Raw genomic sequence first — 17,731 nt, 5'->3', positions numbered from 1 at the left:
GGATTTTCGTCAGGGGGGGCAAAAAGGTATTTCAAGCTCGTCAGGGGGGCAGGGATACATGCATGGGTGGTGGCTTTGCATGGGTGGTGGCTCGTCAGGGGGGGGCAGACTGCCCCTCTGCCCCCCCCCCCCCCCCCGTAGGTACGCTAGTGCATTGAACCTCTTTACATAACTTACCATTGGGTATCCGTATAGTTAAACCACAACTCTAAATCAGAGTAAAAATTAAAATCTAGTTTACAATCACAATACGGGCGTTAGTTACACAGTAAAAAAAATATACAACGCTGTTTAATATATGTACCTTACAGTAATTGTTTAAACAGTTTAAACAAGTGTTTAAATCTTAAGCAACAAAGTTTAATTTTCAATATCTAATCTTCAATGAATTAAGCATGATTTTTTAAACGGTTAAACAAATACTGTAAGGTTTATATAGTAAACAGCCTGCTGCGTTGTATAAAATCTTAAACAGCGTTTTAGTCAAGAATTAAAAATAAGCGTCGATCCACATTTCGGATGGGGGGGGGGGTAGTGCAAAAATATTCAAAATCTTCGCCAAAAATTTTTATTATCATGATTATAGTGAGGAATTTTCCGCTTGAAGCACGTCGAAAAATTGACTATATATAAGTTATTCTATCTTTGATAGAAATTTGTGGCAGGTTTTATGATTTATAATAGAGCCTATAGTGCATTCCGCTGCTTTTTTCAAACATAATTTTGCGTTGCATAAAAGTGGCATCGGGACGGTTTTGAAATCACAATCAGAATTTTGGTCATTTTTACGTTTTTGTACACCGGCTTCTGGGAAAAGAAGGGGGCGTGGGCCACCCAGCCCCCCGGCGTTTCTGCGGCCCCTGCATAATTATTCATTTTTAAAGTTGTCAAGATTATTGGGAGGGGGCAAATCGATATAATTGCCCCCAAATATTTTCACAGGGGCGATCGCCCCCTGCCCCAAAAGATCAGGCTACGCCTCTGAAATTTGACTAGGGACCTATATACTCTCCACATTATAATGTGTGCACCACTAATGTGCCTGTATAAGGCGCGATCCCGGGTCATGCTCTTTTGCAGCCGCATGTTAAAGGGATGGTCCGGGCTGAAAATATTTATCTAAATAAATAGGGTAAAATTCACAAAGCAAAATGCTGAAAGTTTCATCAAAATCGGATAACAAATAACGAAGTTATTGAAAATGTTAAAGTTTATCAATATTTTGTGAAAACAGTTATATGCGCTCGTCATGAATATTCATTAGGTGGGCTGATGATGTCACATCCCCACTTTCCTTTTTCTTATGTTATTACAAATGTTTCATTTTTTCATACATGTGTAAATGATGTGTCTCCATTATGATGAAATAAGTTGCGGCAATAAATAACTAATGCACTTAATCAGTTGTCAATCCAATTGTTTTAGTTCTTGGTAGAATATTTTTAAATAAAACGAATTTCATATTATAAAATACTAAAGAACAAGTGGGGATATGACATCATCAGCACAGTTTTAGGCATGTCTTTATGTGGACTGATTCAGCCCACATAAAGACATGCCTAAAACTGTTTCACCGGAATAAATTAAATCTTTAAAATTCAATAACTTTGTTGTTTGTTATCCGATTTTGATGAACTTTTCAGCATTTTGCTTTGTGAATTTTACTCTATTTACTGAGATTTAAATATTTTCAGCCTGGACCATTAAGTTTCAAGTTTCATTTATTTCTCCTCAAGAGATCAAGATTAAAATACAATAAAAAAAATAGACAATGTAAATCAAATTTAAAGAAAGTGAGGAAGGTAATTGCCAAAAAAGGAAGAAACCTTGTGTGAGGCCATCCCTATACGTATCCCATTCAGGAAGTTTAAAGATGTAGAATTTTACAATACGTATAGGCCTACAATATACTGTCCACGATATGCCATTTGTTTTAAGGCAACGTCGAACTGAATTTCTCAAGCCCCCGCGGAGAAGCCACTGAAACTTTTAGTTTATTAAACCACGCCTAATACGGTCACACAAAGGAATAGGGCCTATCTAAAACCCCCGTCACACTAGAGGCGGAATGAGCCGGAATGCCGTCGGAATGAAAATTCTTGGTACATTCCTGGATATTCAAAGCGCATTCTAAAAACTCTGACTGCATTCTGAGTGCATTCCAGACATTCGGGTCCATTCTTGTGACCGGCCCGAATGTTTTGCTCATGTTCAAAACTTTCGAAGTGCATTCGAAGTGGAGAAATATCGAACGACATTCGAAGTGCATTCTGACTGCTCTCTGACTGCATTCTAAATATTTTTGCTGCATTCTAACAGCATTCTTAATATTCTTCCTGTGTTCCGACTGTATTCGAGCTGCATTCGACAGTCAATAGCAGAGGCGTCGATCCTGGGGGGGGGGGGGGGGGCAGGGGGGGGGGGGGGCGATCGCCCCACCAATGAAAATATTGGGGGGCAAACATATCGTTTTGCCCCCCAATAATTCCGCATGTGTAAAAAATAAAATAAGATTGTAATGTTACACAGAAATCAGCAAGCGAGATCGAAATACACAACTCGTTCTTTATTTAAAATCATGCTCAAAATGTCCGCTTTTCAGATTGGAATATAAAAATTTTCAGCTCGCGCTTCGCGCTCGCATCATTTCTGTAGCAAAAACCCATACTTTTCATGATTAATAGGTGAATAGAATGTCCCGTTTTCAGTTCTAAGCCTCAAAATAACTCGCGGTTCGATTTGCAATAATCTTTTGTTGGATATATATCTTGTTCTTAATTAAAAACGTCCATTAATCTCAATTTTTTCTGATCAAAATATCAAAATTTTCAGCTCGCGCTTCGCGCTCGCATCTATTGTTTTTTAGATAACCATCTTAATCATTGGAACCAAAAATGCAGAGAATAACAAGCTTACAGGTCAGAATATAATGATTTCACCTCCGGCTCTCGGCACTCGCATTATCTGTGTAGTGAGATATGTATCCTCATGACAAACAGTCCTAAACAGGCACCTTTTTCCTGTTATCAGATCAGTATACAAAAAAATTTCAGCCCGCGCTTCGCGCTCGCATTAATTTCTTGGTGAGATATGTGTCTCTATCTCATGAGTCATATACATATTTATATATATATGTGTGTGTGTGTGTGTGTGTGTGTATAGATATATATATAAAGGCATATAAGGGTGTGTGTGTGTGTGTGTGGGTGAGTTTGTTTGTTTTGTGTGATCGAGCGCCTTTGGAAAGTTGATTCATGATTTTGCCCCCCAATCTGAAAAATGGATCGACGCCCCTGGTCAGTAGGCCTACACCCGGAATGTGCAAGAATCATCGAAGGCGGGATCAAAGGACGTTCTAAGTATTCGAACGACATCTTTGCAAAAGTAGTGAAAATTTCAAATTCCCTCCCGTATGTGGCACGAATTTTGAAAGTTCTTCATTTCGGCTGGTTCTGCTCGATTCCTGCTGATTCCGAATAAGTGTGACAGGGGTATAACAGAGAGCAGACATTAACGATCGAAGAAGAAAAAATAGGCCCATGCAGGTCCCAAAAATAGGCCTAAAGCAATTAAGAACCAGTCGCCTTGTATAGCACAGTCATGTAGTCTGGGTTGAAAAATGGGAAAAATAATGAACTTATTCATCGACTGACAAATCATATTGTGAAATTGAAACCCATAGGCCTACCGGGTTTTGTATGGGTTTTTTTATGATTGGAAGGCAGGGCCGAGGCTAAATTGTGGCATCTGACTTCTGACTTCGAACACTCACGTAAGTTTAGGTAACTTTTTAAAAAGGAAGGTCAGGAAATTTCTGAAATTTTTATTTTCAGTGAGCAAAATTAAGGATATCACACATAAGCCTACTATTTTGGGTCGAATCGCGATTGCCTGTCATCTGCACGAATGTTTGTTTAGTCGAGTTACACGGTGCCACGTACCGTCTCGATCTAATATAAAGAAGTAAATTCAAGATGCCTCCTCCCCGACCCCAAAACCAACAAAATCAACCGTCCCGCAGTGGATATGATATTCCTATCAAGACTCTTCTTTTCGACAGGAAGTATCTGTGGTTTTCTGCTACTGTGTTTTTCATCTCAGAGATATTTGTGAACGTTACTGTGATCGAAAAAGTGAAGTGTAAGTTCCAGAGTATTTGTTCCACTTTCATTCAGTCCCATTCATTGAGATTTTGTTGCGAAAATGAATAGAGTAGACTCGACACAACGCGTACGAGTATGAACTATGATGGTGATTGGTGGGCCCCAAGTCTGCGCACCTAACAATTTTTGAGTTAAGAATAGATTTAACATGAATTTCTTCTTATTTCACAAAATCTTTCAGTTAATAATGTTCCTTATATTATTATTAAGTGTACTAAATTTATCATTAAAAAATGAAAGAAAATATAGCCTTGGGCTTGGCTTTATAAAATTATAGGATTTTCTTGAAAAAACCTCCGGCTGTCATTTTCATTCACATTGTACACAATTCGGGGATTTTGATGAGAAAGGCTGCATTTTGAGGCCGTCACATGAAATGCCCTAAATTCATTATTTTTCCATCATTTTGAGTCAGATTTTTTTATGAATACCTGTCCATTTATTACATGTGTAGAGTTCGTGCTCGTTGCGTATCTTCTTCTAGTTTTACTATAATTGCGCAGATACGAGTGTGCGCAGACTTGGAGGAACTTGCCATACGACTTAATCTTCACATAACCCGCCAAAGTTCTCAGCAGGGTGACCAGATTTTACTGAATGAAATACGGGACAATCAATGGACAAAGCATGATGCACGAGCGGATCGACCAAGCCGGTTCGACCGAGCCAGGTCTTAATAAAAAAAAATCAACAAGAAGTCTACACAATGCTACTGTAGTGTTAGTGTTAACAAGTTAGACTTGTAAAAAAATTATAAAGAAAAGGAATTAGGGAGGGTGAACGAAAGAATGAAGGAGAGAAAGAAAGAGGAAAGAAAAAATATGAATTGAGAGGAAAGAAAGAAAAAATGAATATTAATAAAGAAAAAAAAAAAAAAAAAAGTTAGAATAAAAGGATGAAAGAAAGAATAAATTGAAAGAAAAAAAGTTTCCATCATTCTTTGAAATAAGTAAAGAAAGGAAGGGAAGATGAATGAATGTGTGAAAGAAAAAAATAAAGGAAAGAAAGTTTTAAAAAAATTAAGAAAAAAGGAGGAAGAATGAAGGAAAGAAAAATGTTTCCTTCATTCTTTGAAAGGAACAAAGAAAGAAAGAAAGAAGAAAAACAGGAAGGTAAAGAAAGAATAGGGAAAAGAATTAGGAGGAAAATAAGAAAATAAAGGATGAAAGAGTGAAGGAGAGAATGAAAAGAAAGAATGAATGAAGGGAGGAGAGAATGAAAAAGAGGATAGAATGAAAAAAAAGAAAATGGGAGAGAAAGTATGAAAAGAAATTAGAGGAACGGAGAAGGAAGTAAAGAAAAGTTTAAGGAAAGAAAGAATGAAGGAATTAAAAATGGAAATTTTAAAAAGAAGGAAAGTAAGAGAAAGAAGGAAATAAAGAAACAAATGAACAGAAAGGGAGAAAGGATCAGGAAAGAAAGCTAGGAATAATATGGAAATAAAGATAGATGGAACAAAAAAGGCAAGCGGGAATGATAGGATGAAGAAAGAAGGATAGAAAAGAAAGAGGAAAAAAGTTCAAACTTCAAGCAAAAAAAATCCAATCTAACATCTTAATATATTTGGGGTTTTTAATATATTTCAAAAATTGTTAGAAAACTGAAGTGTTTTTAATAGAAATGAATAAATTTCAAAGTGAAACATTTTCAAACTTAAAAATTAGATGAAACATCGGGGCATCACACACAGGCATCTCTCATTATTAGAAGTTCACATTAATCACAAGACTCAAAACGAAAGCTGAAACAACTATCTAGTTATGAAAACTCAATAACTTGCTCCTCTGATTACATCACTAAATCAGTAATCTGAGAATCCATATTATAAACAAAATTTCCCGCTGATTTTGTGATTATTGTGGTGGAAAAACTGTTTATCATGTGAGATTGTTTGCACCATTTAGAATCTGCTCCGATCCTACATGCCTAGCTAGAGCCTGCCACACACAGGCAGGAGGATGTAGTGCAGGTCACGTGCATGCAGCCAGTACATGTATGCTGACTTTGTGTGTAGATCAAAGAAAATATTCGTAAATAGCAAGAAAATCACCTCAGAACTGGCAAAAGTCTACATTTATCAATTTTATTGTTGTCTCTGCTTCGTTAACTGTTGGTTATTTGATGAAAATTCTTCACTTTAATTATATTTTGTCAATATTCTGAAATACGGGACAAAAAGGAATCCTGGGAAGGGTTTGTTGGGACGCCGGGACAAACGAGCAAAATACATGACGATCCCGGGAAATACAGGACGTCTGGTCACCCTGGTTCTCGGTAACCTGTCTAACTTTAGCAACTCATAGGAAGCGTCTTCAGTCAATTTTACTGTTATCAGCGATGTCCAAGTTCGACCTTAATGGAGGAAAGAAACAAGAGAGAGAGAGAGACTACCCAGTATTCAAATCAGACTTAATTAAGCTTAAATTTTAACAGACAAAAGCTCTTCTGCAATTAGGTTTTTAACTTATCATTCTCATAATGAAATGTTCGCCAATATTTTTGTTAAAAATATATGCGTGTTTTCTTTACAGATGAGTGTTCATTTCCAGCTAAAAATCTTAATTGTTTAAATCTTCATGATCTTTGTTAAAAAATGAATGACAAAGACTAAATTCATAGACTATTGTCTAATTCATCTTTCTGTTATTGTTAATCATATGCCCACAATATTTATTATTTTGAACTTGAAAATTGAGTCGACTTGACCTTCTTGAAGGGGAAGTTGACCCTTGCAAAAAGTTGCAAAAATAATACAAAATAATAACTAGTGACAGTGTGAGAATATTAATATTAAAATATATATTTTTTAATTTGTGACATATGAGAGTATTTTTCCACATATCATGAATTAAAAAAAAATCAATGAAAAGTCATTTTCTCCGAAAAATGAAAATGGGTTTTATTGTACATTCAGTATTTAACAGGCGAATTATTTCACTCCCTCTTTTCCTACAGATACCGAGATTGACTGGAAGGCTTATATGCAGGAAGTAGAAGGAGTTATCAATGGCACTTATGACTATATGCAACTCAAGGGTGACACAGGACCTCTGGTGTAAGTTGTTTTTGTAAAGCATAAGATCTATCGCAATACATGTACGGGATAGCCACACCAGGCGTTTGTGCATCAACCGTCCAGATCCAGAATACCTTCAACATTTATGTCTGTCTGTATCTGTATAGTTCAGTCAGCAAAATACCAGGATTGGCACATCACGCTACCTTGAAGAGCTCGCTAAGTGTAGAGTGGCTCGAAGTATTAATTGATATATAATTTACTTTTATGTCAGAACCCTTTTGAACCATTGTCAGAGATAAATTGACATAAGCGTGGTGGTGTGTATCAAAACAAACCAACAAATGATTTCAATACATGGGACCGACTAAAAAAAATTCTATTAGAAAGTTATAGAACTCAGTGTCATTTCATTTCTGATTAGAGTTAACTAAATTGCACCTCAGCCTGGAAGCTAAGGTGCAGAAAATCCAACTGCGCTAAGACTGCGCTGATTTAACCGCACGTAGAATAGATCTTCCACAGCACTGTACATACTCCTACACAATTCTACAAGTACGATGATACACCAACCTGGTGGACTGTACATTTAGGGATGGTGATGATAGGGAATTGTGGAAATTATGTTATGCGTATGATAAACAAATATAGGTGATAAGAGTATGATTCCTATTAATCGCAAATAATTGTATTACAGGACCTGGGGGCCGTTTCATAAAGCTGTTCGTAAGTTAAGAGCGACTTTAAGAACGACTGGTGATCCTTTCTTGTAGTTATCAATATTCACCATTAAATGTTCATTGGTGATTATTTAGCGCGTAAGATATGATCACCAGTCGTTCTTAAAGTCGCTCTTAACTTACGAACAGCTTTATGAAATGGCCCCCTGGCTAATTTATGGATTTCCATTCAAGTATCTTCAAAAGATTTTCTCAGTGAATTTCTTTTTTCCCCCCGTCCTCTAGGTACCCAGCTGGCTTTGTGTATATCTTCATGGCACTGTACCATGCTACCGACGCAGGAACCAACATCAAGCTTGCGCAATATATATTTATGGGTTTATACCTGATGAATCTCATCATGGTGTTCAAGATCTACATGAGAACAAAAAAGGTTAGTCCAATGTAATTTACTTATTTACCAACAAACTGATCAACTGACTGACTCGCTGATCGACTTAATTACCATCAAATTACTTAATTAAGTATTTAAGTATACAACCAACTAGTAATTACCCAACCAATTTTACAAACTAACTTCCTAACTGACATGTAACTGAACTAACTAACTAACTAACTAACTAATTAATAACTAACTAACTAACTGACTAACCAATTCAACAAACTAACTACCTAACTAACTGACTGACTGAATAACTAAGTAATTAACTTACTAATTAATAACCAATTGAATGACTATTTGTCTAATTAACTTACTAAATAATAACTAATTAACTAACTAAATATGTAACTGACTGACTGACAAAGTAAGTATGTATGTTAGTAAAGTTAGTAAGTCAGTAAGTAAGTGAATGAGTAAGTGTAAGTAAGTGTAAGTAAGTTCAAGTAAGTGCAAGTAAATGCAAGTGAGTGCAGGTGAGTACAAGTGAGTATGTAAAATTGAGTAAGTAAAAGGGAGTAAGTAAAAGTGAGTAAGTAAAAGTGAGAAAGTAAAAGTGAGCAAGAAAAAGTAAGTAAATGTAAGTAAGTAAAAGTAAGTAATAAAAGTAAGTAAAAGTAAGTAAGTGAAAGTAAGTAAGTAAAAGTAAGTAACTCTGAAACTAAGCTGTAACTATTACCAACCCATCTGTATTCATTCTACATCTACATGTGTAATGTTTTTATAATTGCAGCATTTCATTTTTGAAAATTGTATGAGGTTAACCGGTACTTGCAATACTTAATATGCCTTCGCTTTATATCCTCTCTTACAGATTCCACCATATGTGTTTTTCTTCATGTGTTGCGCATCGTATCGAGTGCATTCCATCTACGTTCTACGTCTTTTCAACGATCCAGTCGCTATGTACTTCCTTTATGTAGCCATCTGTTTGTTCATGGATAACCGCTGGACTATAGGGTGCTTCTTCTTCAGGTTTGTATCTGATCTGTGTCTTGTATTCTTGTATATGTGGGTGCGTCGTGGTCTAGTGGTTCTGACTCTCGCCTTTGAAACAGAAGGTCGTGGGTTCGAATCGTAGCCATGGCGTGTTTTCCTTCAGCAAGACATTTATCCACACTGTGCTGCACTTGGCCCTGGTGAGGTGAATGGGTACCCGGCAGGAGTAATTCCTTGCATGCAAAAGCCGGGGTAATAATAGCAGTGCTTTGTATCCTCTGGCAAAAAGCGCTTTATAAATCCAGCTATTATTAGTATTATTATTAAACACAAGGCTTAGTGACTGACAATACGATTGATTGTGCATTGTAGTCAATGTAATCGATCATAAACATTTAATCTGTGATTGCTAAGCTTTCATCAGAATAAAATTGTTTGGGTGGACACCTTTAAAGCCATGTCCACCCAAACAAGTTTATTCTGATGAATAGAGAAACGTATAAAAAGCATGACAATAATAATCTCACCAAGATAACATGTAAGCTAAGAAACTGAGCTGACTTTATTGCGAAATTTTGAGATACAAGATTAAAACAGTACACCCATATCATGACTCTCTTTATAACCCTAAATTGATGTTTTTTCTTCTGATTTGCCCCTTTAATATCTTGTAGCATGAAGTTTTCTTCTCAAGATAAATGAGAATAGTTTTAGTAAACTCTGATTTTATGCAAAAGTCTGTCAAAACCAAGGTTGATTGTCACTAAGTCCCTATATCATTGTAGATCTAAAAAACTGACACAGTTACATTAACTGAACTCTGTGTAATTGCCTGCAAATATGAGACAGTTTATCATTATTGCTTTGAAAAAGACCCAACAATCCGACATCGTGCTCAAATTTGATGCGGTCTGGCGTCCTTTGGCAAGGCGTTAAGCCACACTTTGCCACTCTCGACCCAGGTGCGAAATGGGTACCCGGTAGGATGTGAAATTCATTGTAGCTTGTCCAGTACTGTGTGCGCCTCACCGGCGACCAACTGGAATACTCCCCAGGGAGTGGAGGATGTGCACACATTGTGTGCGGGAAGGACTGATTGAATCCGACGACCGGGGTATTAATATATCGGTTAAGTACTTAGTCATGTCGTTCCGATGTATTAAGCGCTATATAAAAGCGAATTATTATTATGCTTGTTTTGTGTATTTCTCAGCAATAACATAATGTCTTCCAGAATTCTTTGGCATATAACAGATTCCTGGGTGGTCAATTGATTGGATTCTATATGAGCTCATTTTTTAAATCGTTACCATTTATCTTTGATATTCACAGTATAGCAGTAAGCATCAAGATGAACATCCTTCTGTTTGCTCCAGCCCTTCTGATTCTACTCCTGACACAGTTTGGATTCTGGTGGACTATACCACGGCTTGCTCTTTGCGCTCTTGTCCAGGTACATGTAACACAAAAAAAAAACATAGATCTGTGTGTCTGTAATAAAGCAAATAATCTACAGTGTGAAATAGAAAATATAATAGGAAACATTGTTTCTGTAGGGCCATACCCAGGCTTGCTGTCTGTGCTCATGTCCAGGTAACACACACAAAAAAATAGATATATCTGTTTGTCTGAAATAAAGCAAATAATCTACAGTGTGAAATAGAAAACCTAAGATCTGTTTGTCTGTAATAAAGCAAATAGGACATTGTTTCTGTAGGGCCATACCCAGGCTTGCTGTCTGTGCTCTTGTCCAGGTAACACAGGAAACCTTAGATTTGTTTGTCTGTTATAAAGCAAATAATCTACAGTGTAATACAGATAAACACCATATCTGTTGTCTGTAACAAAGCAAATAATCTACAGTGGGAAATAGAAAACCTCAGATCTGTTTGTCAGAAATAAAGCAAATAATCTACAGTGGGAAATGGAAAACCTCAGATCTGTTTGTCTGTAATAAAGCAAATAGGACACATTGTTTCTGTAGGGCTGTACCCAGGCTTGCTGTCTGTGCTCTTGTCCAGGTAACATAGGAAACCTTAGATCTGTTTGTCTGTTATAAAGCAAATAATCTAGTGTGAAATAGAAAACCTTAGGTCTGTTTGTAATAAAGCAGATAATCTACAGTGTAAAACAAAAGACCTTTGTCTGAAATAAAGCAAATACTCTACTGTGTGAAATAGAAAACCTAAGATCTTTTTGTCTGTAATAAAACAAATAGGACACATTGTTCTTGTAGGGCCATACCCAGGCTTGCTGTCTGTGCTCATGTCCAGGTAACATCTAGAAAACCTTAGATCTTTTTGTAATAAAGCAAACAATCTACAATTTGTAATGAACCTTAACCAGGCTTGCTGTCTGTGCCTTTGTCCAAATAGCACAGCAAACCTTAGATATGTTTGTAATGAAGCAAATTATCTCCATTGTATCTGTTATAAATTTTGTGTAATTTTTGTGACTTTTGTCCAACACATTGAGGTCTTTGAGCACCCAACATCTCTGTAGGGTGCACATCATGCATTTGAAGTTGATGCCAATGAGTAGTGCATCTATTGCTTCATAACCTCTTACCATACATGAGCCTTAATTCACATTCCTGTATTATCTTCATAGCTTGGCCTTGCTTGGCCCTTCTTACAAGCCAACCCCGAAGGTTATATCCTACGGTCATTTGAGATCAGCCGCCAGTTCTTCTACAAGTGGACGGTCAACTGGAGACTTATTCCTGAAGAGCTCTTCTTAAATCGTCATTTCCAGTTGGGTCTTCTTGCTCTTCACCTTCTTGTCCTGTTTCTCTTTGCTGTCCATCGTTGGAACAGGTGAGAATACATACAGGTCCTTGGACCATAAGACAACAAAAATCACCCAAACCAAAAACTTTTTTTGCCTTCATAACAAACAACCCGGAGACTAATTCACTTTGCCACAGCGGCCCAAATTCACAAAAGAGGTTTAAATTAGGACAGGCTACAAAACCATGGATTGAGCATGCACATTTTGTGTTTGTGCGTATTTCAGCATGAACAATGATAAATGCTTGAATATGAGGAGTCTGCATAGTCCATGGTTACATGTACATACTGTTCCTAGTTTAAATCTCTTTAGTAAATTCAGACCAAGGATTTTGTTTTTACAAAATTTCCATTCAGAATAGTACTCCTGTGCTTCCATCATTAAGACCAACAAATTTTGTATCATTATGTTTGAAAGTCTTTCACTTTGGATTCAATCAATGTTTATATACATCTCTTCATGGATATTGTTGAAAAGCGAACCAGAATTTGGTTTTGGTGTGTGGCATTTCTTTATGTGTCTTTATCTCTTCTTTTTATTTTGTTTTTATTCACAGGAGGAATGGAGGCATCTTTGCTCTTCTAAAGGCCCCCACCTTGCCAGAGAAGAGTGTATTAAATGAGAATTATATCCTTTATGAAAATAATAAATATCTTAACTTTCAATTCTTCCATGACCCATAAATAATGTGACCCTCCACCTCAAACCAACAATATGTTGCTAGGCAAAGTTTTCTGTAATTATCCAAAGTAATAATTCGTTCTTCAGAAATGAGAATTTAGAAACTTAGCTTATCTGAGAGAGTTTCTCCTTTCTTCATTCTGTCAAAATGTGATTTTGTTTAGGTTAACCAAAACAAAACACAAGGTTTCAAGGCACTATTTTTTTATGGATTACTGGAAGTTTAATCAGATGTTTTCGAGATATGATGTATACCGTAAGTAACGGTGTATTAACCGCACCCGTGTATTAACCGCACCCCCAACTTTGGACTAAAAAAAAAAAAAATCCTTCTCACATTTACATGCATATTTGAGGTACGAAGAAACAAAAACTAAGTTAAAGATTTCAAAGTATTCAAAGAGATTACCGGTATGCGGAAATCTGCTGTTCTTGATCAATTCATCTACAAAATAAAGAAATTGGCATTTTTTTCCAGTTGTTTTACGGCTTCGTGCCGTCTCTCTCATACGTGGTGCACGATGTACATGGTGTCTTATGAAAAGCAAACAGGAAAGAAAAAAATAAGCTGGCGCGAAACGGGACTTTGAGGGGTTAAAATGAATAGCGCCAGCTTAAGTCGCACTAAAACCACAATACAACGCAAGCTAGCTCTCGGCTCTTGCTCAGCTGTGACAAATTATTACCGAGAATGCTTGGCGTCTCTTTGAACTTAGCCAGGGAACTTCGCTGCTTTGAATCGAGAATAAAGTCGAAATTAGTGTCATGAAGGTGGGTGCATTTATTATGGACACTATTTGATTAAGATCGTAATAATCGCTTCCCATTACCCGCTGCTCATACCCCTCTAAACGACATTGCCCTGGGCGGCTACGCCCGGCCACTCGATGTGTTGTGAACTGGCAGACTTCTTACATGTTCGGGAGGGTTTACGCGGGTGGGCTCAGACCCGTCACCGTGGATAAACCGCACCCCCGACTTTTGCTTATATCCCGCCGAGAAAAAGGTGCGGTTAATACACCGTTACTTACGGTATTCATAAATTAATTGCTTTCTGGACAATTTGGTGTGTTCGTCTTTCTTTACAAATAAAAGGACATTTTGCAAATTTTCTGAAGAAAAAATGATGACACTGATGGATTTCCATAGAGTTATGATTGATTGGATCAATCGTAATTCTTTGGACGATTGGGCCCTGCTGGCACAGTGCATGTGCTGTGCTTAAATGAATCCAAACTTCAAACCTTGTTTTTCCTTAATATTCTTTGAAGCTCTCACTGGAATGCTTCTACATTAAGTCAAGTACTTGTGTGGATTTAGTGGACTTTAAAATTTATAAGCTTTATGTCATTAATAGAGTTAAGGGATAGGATCTTTAAAAAATCTTAAAATCCATTTTGGCCGATCCATTGTGGGTTTTGAGTTGGATGGTCACAAAACAGTAAGAAACACGTCAAGAGTCCCCACAGTCCTGGAAAAATTTGTGGTCAGGGAAAAGTCAGGGAATTTGGAAAATTTGTGAAAAGTCATGGAATTGCATTTACTCTTGGCTATGGCAGCTTTGCAGTTTGTCGTGTCTTGCAACTCTCAGGTGGAGGCCATCATAACGTGTCTAATTTTGTACACCTTGCCAGAAAGGAAATCATGGAAAGCAGCAATTTAGTCATGGAAAAGTCATGGAATTGCATTTACTCTTGGCTATGGCAGCTTTGCAGTTTGTCGTGTCTCGCAACTCTCAGGTGGAGGCCATCATAACGTGTCTGATATTGTACACCGTGCCAGAAAGGAAATCATGGAAAACAGCAATTTAGTCATGGAAAAGTCATGGAATTTTGTTTTCAAATTTCTGCGGGAACCCTGCGCGTGTAACTTGCTATATTATTGTTCATAATTTTGTTTGTGATGCGTTTATGACCAGTTTTGTGACCCCACCCCCTCCCCCCCCCCCGTGATGAGAGTAATGATACTGTATTGAAATTATTCTTTGCAATTCTCCTTGACTCCATAGTACATATTGTAGGTACCCTCTTCACATCTAACTTTGTAGGAATGGCCTTTAGTCGTACCCTTCATTATCAGTTCTACGTCTGGTACTTTCATACTCTGCCATACCTTTTATGGAGCACAGATTATCCTGATATGATAAGGTAAGTTTTAAAAGACGGATCATTGTCATTGATGTCGTCAACATCACCATCGTCATTGTCCATCATCATTATCATCACATCTTCTTCATCAATCATCGTCATAATCATATAATCATCATTATCATCCGTCGTCGTCATATTCATTATCATAATGGTCATCATTATTGCCATCTTCATCATCATCGTCGTCGTCGTCATCATCGTCGTCATCGTAACCATCCAAATTTAATTATCATTTTTTCTTCTGCAGATTATTGATTCTTGGTGTGATAGAACTTTGTTGGAACACATACCCATCAACTCCGCTAAGCTCTGGTGCCCTCCACTGTTGTCATATGGCCATTCTAATTGGTCTATGGTGGAGTAAGGAAGAAAAGGGGGCGGCTGCAGCTCGATCGCAAATATCACAGGATGCCAAAGATGAATAGGTACAAGCAGTTTAGATTTTTTCTCTCGTTATTTTGTATTATTGGTGATAACTTTCAACAAATTTTGATTGTTTAAAATAATGTTTGCTTGCCACAAATTGAAGAAATTTGAATTAGGGATGGCCTTGATATATTAACATCATTCATCTACAGAGATCATATTTGAATTCAAATTAAATGCATGATGGATATAATGTTAGAAAGATACTCCTAGAAAATCTTTTTATTTTTCAAGATAACAACCCCAGGGGGGGGGGGCTAAGAGTTGTACTTAAATGTCCAATTGCATGCAGTATAAAAGGCATAGCATCGCATTGATCAAATCATGCTCATTGTACATTGAATTTTGTACATGTACGTGCATTGGCAATAAGCATAATTTTAAAGATAAATACCAGTTTAGGTGTGGTAATGATCTCAAAATGAGTTCGGACAGAATCCAATGAAATGACCACACAAGTGTTTGTATGTATATATAAGAATATGTGCCTAATGGTTCTGGAAAAAAATGTCTAAGTGCTCAGAAATGAGCAAAATAGGCACGGAATTCCATTAAATGTCGGATGTTTTTCCAAACATTATTAATATACTGTCCCACATATGCCTTTTTGAGTTAGTGATCATCTGCTAAGATTTCATGATTTCACAAAGATAAAGTTTATTTCAATGTACCAGAACTAGATCGATGATAATATGGTGGCTTTTAACCTTGATTTTAAAGACTTTCTCATGAAATAAGTGTTTGCTACTACTACTTTTTTTCACCTTTAAGTCACACTTAAATCTGTATACCCCCCTGGTTAGAAGTTCGTTGTGTGCATGAATTACCTTTAGTTTTATGCCATCCATTAATAATGGGCTATTTCTGTTACTCATTCCCGTACTTGCAGTATTTCAAATATGTCAAATGCAAAATGTGGCATTGCATTTGGTTGTAAATCTCTGTCCAGTGCTACTATGTTTGAACATGCGATATTGTTGAACAATGACGATAAAAGAAATTTTATTTATTTATAACAATTTGTTTTACAGCAAATAGGTCATTTGTTACCTACATGTATGTTTATACTGGTGTAGATCCAGATTGGTCATATCTTTTCTTAAACTTTTTTTTTTTTAATCTCCATTTTAAGATTTTTTTTTTTGAAATAGCTGCTTGGGCTCGATTTCACCCCTTAGCTTGCGTTTGCTCTAGATATTAAGTTTTCAAACATTTCTTACGTTTTCATATTCATTTTGAAATACAATCGGCTAATTCCATCTTTTTTTATTTCGGGTGAAAACTAGTTGGTTAAAACAAATCAGTTGAAGAGTTTGTAAAATCTTGGTTGTATATTTTGTTTGCTACACGAATGTGAAATGGAATCATGCTGGTGAAATATAGTAATTTGATATCATTGTGAAAAATCAATTTTTCCCCCATTTTAACCTGCAAAAAAAAAGAGAAAAAATATCTGGTGGGTGTTTCATAAAGCTGTTCGTAAGTTAAGAGCGAATTTAAGAACGACTGGTGATCCCTTCTTGCGGTAAGTGATATATTGAATCGGCGATGGTTTAGCGTGTAAGAAAGGATCACCAGTCGTTCTTAACTTACGAACAGCTTTATGAAACGGCCCCCTGGTCTGATTCTTTTCATATACATTAGATTAGCTGCAAACAGGGTAAGAAATAATGCTTTTCAGGGACTATCTTTGTTTACACATTGGGGCGATTAAAGGAATTTTGGAGGCTAATCCTTTCATTTTAATGGCTACTTTTTAGGGGTAACAAGCAATTATCATCATTCTTCCATAGTTAAAGAATATTGATTTTCTGAATAATAATCATGAATATTGTTTGTGACAGATCTTGGGGAGACTCTAGAAAGAAGGGTTGCCCCAATTTTAGGGGCGTTTTGGGCTGTCATAAGGGCGACATCGCCCATTGCCCTCATATATTTCCTACGCTGACTGCAAGTAAATTAGTTCAAAAGGTGAACTCAAGACATGGAAAAATGATGATGGTGTAGAATCTTTTGAATCTCAAACTTAAATGATTATGTAATTCACCTATATGTAGTTCCTGAGATGAGATGTGTAATAAAATGTTTACTGAAAATATGTTGGTATATAATGCTCGAATCTGATATTCCCCCCATATATGTATTTCCATTAGGGTTTCTGTTATAAAGTACTCAGATTCTTTTACCATTTTCAATGAAAAAGACTGAAGAAAGTGGCTCACATAAGATGAGGTGACATTTGAAGCACATTTCGATTACCACAGTCCCATACATGCAATTTTTATTGTTTGGTTATTTCATACTTTGAAAGAAGGTCAAATTGCAATTCTTGAAATCTTGTTTGTTGACAACATACATGTAGATGAGACTAATAATTTCAAATAATTTTTAAGTGTAAGATCACAGCATAACTTCCAATTTGAGCTCCGTTCAACCTCTGTTATGGC

The 17,731-nt window shown here is 36.6% G+C and overlaps 1 protein-coding gene across 2 annotated transcripts; it reads left to right on the top strand.

Annotated features, from left to right (window-relative positions):
• The first annotated feature begins 3,740 nt into the window (after positions 1-3,740).
• Positions 3,741-16,229, top strand: LOC129276410 (dol-P-Man:Man(5)GlcNAc(2)-PP-Dol alpha-1,3-mannosyltransferase-like). 2 transcript variants are annotated; one of them, XM_054912783.2, is made up of 9 exons: positions 3,741-4,140; positions 7,119-7,218; positions 8,145-8,292; positions 9,113-9,273; positions 10,570-10,690; positions 11,848-12,053; positions 12,584-12,654; positions 14,720-14,855; positions 15,106-16,229. In XM_054912783.2, exons 1-9 carry the CDS (start codon positions 3,975-3,977, stop codon positions 15,281-15,283), a joined length of 1,287 nt encoding a protein of 428 aa, XP_054768758.2. In that variant the 5' UTR covers positions 3,741-3,974; the 3' UTR covers positions 15,284-16,229. The 2 variants fall into 2 exon arrangements, with proteins under 2 accessions (XP_054768758.2, XP_063965354.1); XM_064109284.1 differs by having other exon boundaries at positions 3,926-4,140; positions 12,584-12,658; positions 14,724-14,855.
• Positions 16,230-17,731: the final 1,502 nt, after the last annotated feature.

Source organism: Lytechinus pictus, chromosome 14, assembly GCF_037042905.1.
Source record: "Lytechinus pictus isolate F3 Inbred chromosome 14, Lp3.0, whole genome shotgun sequence".
Taxonomy (NCBI): domain Eukaryota; kingdom Metazoa; phylum Echinodermata; class Echinoidea; order Temnopleuroida; family Toxopneustidae; genus Lytechinus; species Lytechinus pictus.
Note: the sequence above shows the minus strand (reverse complement) of the source record. Positions and strands in the feature narration are given on the sequence as shown.

What these genes read in the sequence shown, in the direction of transcription:
- LOC129276410 (XM_054912783.2), top strand. Translation starts at nt 3,975, where the DNA reads ATGCCTCCTCCCCGACCCCAAAACCAACAAAATCAACCGTCCCGCAGT. An exon ending in TCTACATGAGAACAAAAAAG is followed by an intron (nt 8,293 to 9,112) that starts GTTAGTCCAATG and finishes CCTCTCTTACAG; the next exon opens with ATTCCACCATATGTGTTTTT. An exon ending in GATTATCCTGATATGATAAG is followed by an intron (nt 14,856 to 15,105) that starts GTAAGTTTTAAA and finishes TTTCTTCTGCAG; the next exon opens with ATTATTGATTCTTGGTGTGA.